General features: G+C 34.6%; 1 protein-coding gene across 1 annotated transcript in view; it reads left to right on the forward strand.

The window, feature by feature from the left end:
• LRP1B (LDL receptor related protein 1B) overlaps positions 1-8,394 on the forward strand; it is a 575,621-nt gene extending 567,227 nt beyond the window's left edge. Inside the window, exons 89-92 of the mRNA XM_074145610.1 lie at positions 2,065-2,155; positions 4,397-4,541; positions 5,574-5,672; positions 8,254-8,394. Of these exons, the coding sequence (XP_074001711.1) occupies positions 2,065-2,155; positions 4,397-4,541; positions 5,574-5,672; positions 8,254-8,394 (476 nt within the window). The remainder of the gene's footprint in view (positions 1-2,064; positions 2,156-4,396; positions 4,542-5,573; positions 5,673-8,253) is intronic.
• Positions 8,395-9,206: the final 812 nt, after the last annotated feature.

Here is a 9,206-nt window from a genome sequence, read left to right on the forward strand (position 1 = left end):
GAGTTTGTGTCATGAAATGTGCTGGTTACCTGTATTTAAAAAAAAAAAAAAAAAAAAAGAAGTAGATATCTCTTGGCTTTTTGATTGACTTTTAGTGTTTCATGAGGTGGTTTGGATACGAGCTGTACACTCACTGCTTCAAGGGCTAGCCCGCACTTTTCTTAAAGAAAGTGTATCAAGTGGCAAGCGGTTGGTGATATCACTGCTGTGCAGAGAACTAGTACGAGACCTCTCACCACTTAAGTCCTACTGGAAGCATCAAAAATAGAGTTGTAAGTAGCGTGTAACTTTTGCATTGGCTGTCTGCAGAGGTTTGAATTTTACCTACTGTGACAATCATCCTGGAAGTAAGAATAGCTCCTCTCGTATTTTTTTTTTTTTTAAAACATGTCTGTAAGCATAAAAGGATGGTATTGCTACACTAATGGCAGTTTAAACTGGACAAGGTTCCCTGCGGTGCATTGGGTATGCTGATGGTACCCTGCTGTACGCCTGTCTGTCACATTTAACCCAACTGGAGCAGTAAAATGAAGCCTGCTATTCAGGTCAGCTTGAAGCTTAGATGAAGTCTTCCTAGCGATCCAGACAAGTGGAATAACACAAGTTGGAAACAGGCAAAAAAAGCAGCCAGAACCTAGATCAGTATTTCATGTTGAGGGAATACCTGCTACAACGTAAGACATGGGTGTTTGCCTTGAGCCTGCTGCTAGACCCCATGGTTACCAGACGGCCATTCATGCCTGGTGGGCTCTTTTTCAGGGTTTTTTTTTTTTTAATGTTTACCTGCCAAGATGAAACGAACCTTTTCTTTTTATTATTTTTTTTTTCTCCTAAATAGAACTTAATCCACCTATTTATCAAATGTTATCTTGAAATAGTATTGTTGTAATGTCCTTTACATGCGGAATCTTCATAAGATGAAGTGAACTCGGGATGCTTCAAGTATTTATTCAGTAGTACTTTGTTTCAGGTCTCTGACAACCTCACTTGGCTTTCAGTAAGCCTTCCGGCAGAATTCAAGGCATCTTTTTCAATTCTTTGTTTAGACTGTTTAATGTAGAGCAGAGACCGCCAACAGCTTATTTTTTTTTTAATAAATCAATAGATTTAACCAATGAAAAAAACAGCAATATTTTTGTTTTGCACCAGTTAAGGATTGTGATATTAAAGGAAATGCATGTAATTCCACATTGGCTTTATACTGGCATCCTGTAGTTTATAAAGGCCAGTTTTTGTAACATAAAATTATGTTTTGCATGTGTTTCTTTATTGTCAGATACTTAAATGAAAGCTAAGAAATTATTAGAAGGGTACAATTGCTGACCTTATTTTTGCAGGTAGTCTCATTTCAGAGAAGTTATCTACCAAAATAACGCTACGTCCATTTTCTTCTTCCTCGTTCCCTCCTCTCCTTTAACATTGCTGTCTGATCTGTGCACTGTTTTTCTGCTATGTTAAGCATTATTGTAGTTTCCTTGATTGCCTATATCAACATAACAAAATTATTGGCTCTCGAGTACAATGCAGTAAAATGCAGGAATGCACCGACCATCCAGAAATGAATGTTGCTTACTACTTTTCATTTTCCCCCAAATAAGAGTAATAAATACATATACTTGCTAACAATGGAATTCTTCAATCAGAGCCATGCCTACTGAGTGTTTTAAATTAACAGTTGAGTGACTTAAATAAACTACTGAAGATGATGATGGTAGTTAAAGTCAGTGGCCATGCAACTCCAATCCAAATTGTTCAGCAGTTCCACACACCTCCATACGGTGTCACTGCAAATGAAGGCAGGGAATTAGTCCAAAGTATATTGGTATCCAGAAAGAGGAAGCTTCTGATTTGTTGTTAAAAGTACTTGTGTGTGAAACATTATCTGTAATGATATTTTTTTTAATTGATCAACAACAAAATCTCAAATCAGTGAAGCTCATCACATGAAATTCCATCTGTTGGTGAAGGAAATTATTATTTTTTTAATTTAACTGTTTATTGGATGTGAAGAAATAATTAGATGTAGCTGTGAGTATTCAATGATATTTCCTTTTTCAATTTTAGGAAGCATTGCAATCATTGTTCCTCTTGTTTTACTGGTGACTTTGATCACTACTCTGGTAATTGGACTATTTCTTTGCAAAAGGAAACGAAGGTAAGTAATTTTGTATTGATGTATGAAGTAAAAAAGTGAATCTTTAATGTATGTATATCTTTTTGATATAAAAAATTCACTTTATATATGTTGAGCAGATACTAAAAAAAGACCACAATAAACAACCCAAAACTTGGTTCTGGATGCAGTGAGTTAGTTAGGTTTTCGTTCTTGCTGGAGTAATCATGTCTATTATTTATACTTATATTCCATACACACTAAAAAAGAAAATGTAGTTCTTTTTTTTTAATCCAGTTTGCTCAATCCTGCCAAGGCTGTATAAGTGTTAATAATTTTATCCAGAGACCTAGTAAACAGAATTGTTAATGTATTTCATTGGAACCGCATAATTAATAGTGTTCATGTCTATAAATACTTTCAGATAGAGCCTGTGGAGAATTTCCAGTTTCTAGTTACACTTCACTTCAATTTATTTACTTTGATTACTTTTTTTCAATTTTATAAAAGTTATAGTGAGGATGGAAGCAAAGTTCAAAGTACCTGCTGTAGACTCCCAAGCCTTGTCATCATTATTGTATTTCTTTAGTATCTTGCATAGGAAGCCAAATTCCAGCACTTACCAGTGAATATTTTGATTTTGAATTTAGCTGCCTTTGAGCTGATAATGAACTTCGGGAGTGTAGTAGAGGTTTTGATTTTGGCCATTTCTTCCAAGGCCGTGTTGGGTGGCAGGGGAAGTAGGGGTGTTTCTACTGTATGCAGACACCTGAGAGAAATGCTAAATTTTTTGTGTTCAGAGAAATGAGAAAGTGGTGTTAGTGGCAATGCAGATTTAATAAGGAAAGATTCCAAATAATAAGGATGTGGCCAACTAGGGAAGACCTGGGCTATTTCAGTCCTCTAGATTAAAAGAACGTTTTAAGTTCCTATCATCTAGCATCATGGGTAGCATCCCCCTGCAAACTGTGGTGCTAACTAGTAAGCATTAATTATTAAATCCTTTTTGGAAAGCCAACAAGATAAATACATTCCCTGACAATGCTGTTAATAACGCTGACTCTTCCAGGCTCCATGGATGTCATCACATGTTTCTGTACCTAAAGATCAAATTCAGTGATAGCCAAATCCCGAAAACCAGTCGCTGGTCTGTAAATTTTTTAAGTGGAAGAAGTTCTTGAGAATAACTTGTTAAATAATAGATCTTTGGTAGAGAAATAGAACTAACCTCAATAAAGAATTTTTTTTTTCCTTAAAATTATGTTTGAAACTGTATTTTGGTTTGGGTTTTTTTTGCCTCTTCTGTCAATATTGTCAAGTATTTGGTATAATTAGGTATAGATGTTCAACACTTGTACGCTACAGATAAGTGATTATTTTAGTAAATATTTTTTCTGTGCCATTTCTGAAAAATACAGATCTTTTAGTGCAGTGGATTTCAGACACTGACTGCATCTTTCTCAACCAAACAAAAGGACTTGACTATGCCTGTGACCTCCCTATTATTCCCTTCTAATTCTAGAGAACATAGTGCATAGGGAAAAATTACCCTCTCGAGGTTATTTCTATTGCTCAGACTACAATCACCTCCTTACCTAAAAGAAATGAATTCAGCAAATAAAACAATTCAAGTCAATAACTTATATTTACTGATATATAATTCAAGGTTAAAAATAAGACTCTATCTTTTATTAAAGTTTGGAAAAATTCAAGTGGAACTTCAACTTTCCAATAACACTGGCAGTGAATACAAACTGGAACTATGAGAAGTTCATGCATTTTTAATGCATCGTAATGAAACCATTTGCTTACCCTCAGATTACAACTGACTTTGGGCAGCTGATTTCAAGTGGGAGTGAAATGAATGAGCAAGGGAACATGACTCCTATTCGCTCCATCTTCATTACTGCAGGCAATCTGCAATGAATTTGCAAGGCTTTCCTTGGGAAGTGAGGGAAATCTGGAAACAGTAGGGGGAAGTCAGAGTTACAGACAATGACTGAGCACTTTGTAAGAATTCATATCACTACAGCCAAACTGAGAAAAATAATAAAAAGTTACTCCCAGCTTATGTGAGATCTACACACAGACTCAGATTGCACTTGGCTTGAAAAATGCAAGGATTTTCTGATTGTCTCTGCAGGAAACACTTTTTCATCCTGTTGGTCTTAATGATTAAAGAGAAGTAAAATAAAATTTGTAGTACTATAGGATGAAGCATCCAAGAAATAACTTGTCAAGTCACTAGTTGCTTTTTTTTTTTTGTATGTTCATGCATTATAGGACAAAAACTATCAGAAGACAACCCATTATAAACGGAGGAATCAATGTAGAAATTGGCAATCCGTCATATAACATGTACGAGGTGGGCCATGATCACAGTGAAGGTGGTCTTTTATCCTCAGATTTTACTGTAAATGCAGAAAAGGTAATTTTTTTTTTTTTTTTCTAATGGCAAAACCACAACCTATTTTGTCTTACAAGGTTTTGACTTTAATTAATAGAAACGTAAAACAATGACCTTTGGATTTAGCTACACGATGAATATAAAGGCAAGTTAGTTTTCATTAGAACGTATATATTAACAGCTGTTTTGCAGTCTGATGCTTGCTGATGGACAGTATTCCTGGTGCTTGCATTTTACCAAAACAGAGTTTAGACCTAAACTATGAAATGAGGTTTCCATCATAGATAAATCTGCTTTAAGTTGCCAAATCATAACCTATCTTTTTAGTCTAGCTGCAAATACTGAATGGAAATATATTATCGTAGAGTCTACCTTTTCAAGTGTGAAAGAGTGTATTCATACATATGAGCCTAACTTATTTCATATATGAAAACTTCCAAAAGCATAAAGAATTCAGAGTCCTGGCTGGACAGATAGATTAAATGTTTACACAAAGCTAGTAAGTATTATCATTTTCTTGTAAAAGCTGCTGTCACTTCTGCAGCACCACTCTTCAGTGATTGAACTCCCTGAGTGATGTGACATGGGATGAACGGGGTAATGCTGCGATATCTTTCCTAGAGCTCTGTAATCAGACATACACCAAAGGGCAGCCATCATTCTGTGGCATTTCTGACAAAGCAATAACCGGATTACGGTTAGCTCTAGGAATGACATCGCTGAATCACATAGTCAGTGTGCTGAATACAAGAGGTAAGCTGAAAATGGAGTTACTCACTGGAGGAAGAGTAACTGAGCCAATGCTTATTGTGAAGTCTGCCTCTAATCCTTCATGGAAAATGACTTTAAAATGCTGAATTTTATTCTCTTATTGAATACAAGAATTTTTCATGCTGAAGAATACCTGTAAGTAGATTTTTTTTTTTTTTTTTTAAATTGTAGATCACTCTAAAATAATGTTTTTAATCAGTTCACTGTTTAGTTAACAGTGTTGATAAGTACACATGGAAGATGCTCTATTAGCACAGAAACTGAAATTTTCTGTTTATACAGGCCAGATACATAGGGGGAGGGCCCACCGCATTCAAGCTTCCCCACACAGCTCCATCAATCTACCTAAACTCTGACTTGAAAGGACCACTATCAACAGGGGTGAGAAATGATGATTCAAATCCATTTCATTCCACCACAGCCCCTTTCTAAAGAAAGTTTGTCTGTCATTTTAGAATAAAGGTGTTTTCAGTTTGGTTTTAATTTTGTTTTTCTTCTTTTAATGACAAGAAGAATGACAGTAACATATATATTTTCTATTTGGAATAAAGGGTTCCTCTCTGCATACAAAATTTCATCTGTGTACCCTTCATTGTAACGTGGTCTAAAACTGCAAACCTGCCGTTGCAAAGGAATGCAAAACCAGTGAGCAACGTGATGCTTTTCCATAGCATTATATGTTTAACATAGCATACGCAGCCATGTGTCTTGATATATTTGCCATTTATGTGTAATTACAGGCATTTAAGGAAGTTTTTTTCAACTGAAAGAAGTTTCTAAATAAATGAAAACAAGTCCAATTACTTTAGAGGAATTTGATACACACTAAAATAAATAGTTTTCTCTAATACTTGCAATGCAATTATAAATTGTTCAACTTTCAATTAATTTGTATCATAAAATAGTTACTTTTAACACATCTGAATTTGAGTACATTTTGGCACGATGTTTGCAAACGTTGAGATTTAAAATATTAAAAAGGGACATCAATATGACATTCATTTTCTTATGCCTCAGTATATATACTCATCTTTTGTGCCATTGGAGTTATTGCATGATTGTAGTATGTTGTATTTGGAATTTTAAAGATTTGTATAGGGCATGATATTTCTGATGGAGCACAAAACTGTGGATGATCAAAGCTAGACTATACGCCCATCTCTAACACTAACTCTTTCTGTTATTCAAGTCACTCCAGTTACTTTCTGTACCTCCCTGTACTGCGTTATGTTATCAGTACCCCCTCAAAGAGGTATCATGAGACAGAGCCTACTATTATCTATAATTTTAATAACTCCATAAGGCACTATATAGATGCCAAGTGTCTCTGTTCTGTTGTGGTTTTCATCCTTAATAATGACTGTCAATGCAATAAAAAAATCCTGTCAATTGAAATAAAACTAAATTTCTGTTTGCCTAAATTTCTGATTAGAATCACTATGACAAATGTAAAGATCTCTAATTCAATGGGGCCGGACAGGTATAATTGAGAGTTTGCTCTCATAAATTACTACAGCAGTTGATTGCGAATTTATGTTGCATTAATATAGAAGAGTAGCTGCTTCTTTCTTTCTTTTTTTTTTTTTTTTTTTTAAATAAATGTGACTCACCTTTTTCTGCCTCCATTCCATGGAAGTGTGAAACACCAAGCAATCACTTTATCATCTGTAATAAATGGAATAGGCAGTTTTTAACTAGCTGAGTAGCTGCCATATATAGCCAGCCTAAGGAGTATCTGAATCCTGGGTTCAGAATTGGTATCGGCCAACACGGAAAACAAGAATGAAGGTTCTAGACATTTTTCATTCCTTGTTACCCAGGGTGTATTTGCAAATCGGGAAACCTACCCGCTTCTGGCTTGGGTAATTTAAAGTTTAGTCACTTCTTACGTACAAGAAATTAATTCTTCTTCTTACCAAACAAATTAATTTACCTATTTTATAGCTTACTGGTGTTCCACTCAATATTTGTGTAAACAAATCTGTCCTGTTTCATTAATTACAAGAAAGGGGAAGATTTTGACCATAAGGTACCCTTTCTAGTTATTATAGGTAAAAAGCTGAACATCTAGTTGGATAGACCTAGATAGGTCTTCTAGGAGACAATAAAGGCGCAGAGTATAAAGACATTATTGGAGACTTTTACGTGATAAACCTTGGAGAGTGCTTTCTCCTTAGCATGAGTGATAGGAGAGTAAGTTTTCACCCGTGTTATACATCGCTCTCTGCTGTCAGACTCAGGAGATTTCTCATAAACTGAAGTGCTTTGCAGAATTAAAAAGGGACTTGTCCTATACTGAAGTACCACTCATTTCAGTAAATTATTTTACTACAGTCCAAACTACCAAAACTGTTGAGAAAATATTTCTCAATCTGTAACTGCTATGATATATTAACAGTTATGCTGGTTTATTATTAAAGTTTAATTTACGTTACAAAAGTATTGAATTTTTGGTCAAATCATGTTGTATATTTGGGCCACAGAATTCGAAAACATGGTCAGCTATTGATGGGATGCTGATGTCTTAGAACAGGTAATATATGGAACCTGTTGGTTGCAGTTTTCTACTGTTAAACTTGTCACATGGTCTCACAGTGCACCTTCTCTATAAATTTCTTCATATCTATTCTGAAATCTTCTAGTGTAATAAGGTGGACAAGTCAACTTCAGAGACATTTTTCAAGGTTTTTGTTTTAATTTTTGTCATTGTTTTTATGGGTTTAATACCATAATATGCTGCATGTCATATCATCGATTATTTTAATAGCATGTCTCATCATGAATTTAATTTTTAACTAAATAATCAACTCATTATCAGGTTTGCAGAAGTCCAGGTATTTTAAATATGTCCAATTGTATTTTATGTGTACTTGTTCTTACTTTAACAAGACCATTTCCATTTCCATAAATGTTTCTTTTGGTTTAATCCTACTGTTCTAATGTATGTTTAATTTCTCTGCAGACAACAAATTACGCCAATCCAGTATATGCAAAGTTATACATGGATGGACAAAACTGTCGAAACTCCTTAGCAAGTGTTGATGAAAGAAGAGAACTCCTTCCAAAGAAAATAGATATTGGGATAAGGGAGACTGTGGCATAATGTGCTGTAACCTTTTATACTCTGTATAAATGTATAAAATATAAGGATTACTTTTCTATGTACCAACAGTATTATAATTGTTTTGGCATCAGCATTACCTCTGTTTTTTGTTTGGTTGATTGTTTTCTGGGTTTTTCTTTTGCTGATGACTTTTGACTGACCATTTGTAAGGTATTTTTATGAAAAAGAAACTGCACTACGGTACAATTTACAACAATGCTGCTGAAATAACACACCTTTAAATTTGTTAAAATTGCAAACAACATATTCGTTTGTAGCGTGAAAATGAGCAATCTATTTTCTATGAACTTTTTTGGTTCTACTTAATCAATGAAGATGGTATCTGCACTTTTTCATTATGTAGTCTGGAAGCTGTAGTACAGTGTGTAATTTTGTTTATTTTAAATGGTGAAAGAATGATTGAATGGTCTACTCTCTTCTTTGTGCCCATTAGAATTTCTCTTCAGATCCTGATAAAGCTAGATATCTTTTCACAAACAAACATAACTTGCTTTTAAATTAGCTTTAGGTTGCCAAGAAGTAAACAAGACTATAGAAATGAAACATCTAATGATCTGCATGAACACAATGATTATGTTTCAGAAATTCAGTGACTGTACATGATATACTAAACATATATACCATGTAAACAAGCTTTGTATTTATTAAAACCTTATAGAACATAGTAAAGATATATCTTGGAAGCTGAAACCTTACTTGCTGTGGGACAAAGCATATGAACTCCAACAGTCCTGTAGGACAGTAGCCACCCTAGAGCACAAGAGGGCATTGCCTACACATGCATTATATGT

This window comes from Numenius arquata, chromosome 3 (genome assembly GCF_964106895.1).
Source record: "Numenius arquata chromosome 3, bNumArq3.hap1.1, whole genome shotgun sequence".
Lineage (NCBI taxonomy): Eukaryota > Metazoa > Chordata > Aves > Charadriiformes > Scolopacidae > Numenius > Numenius arquata.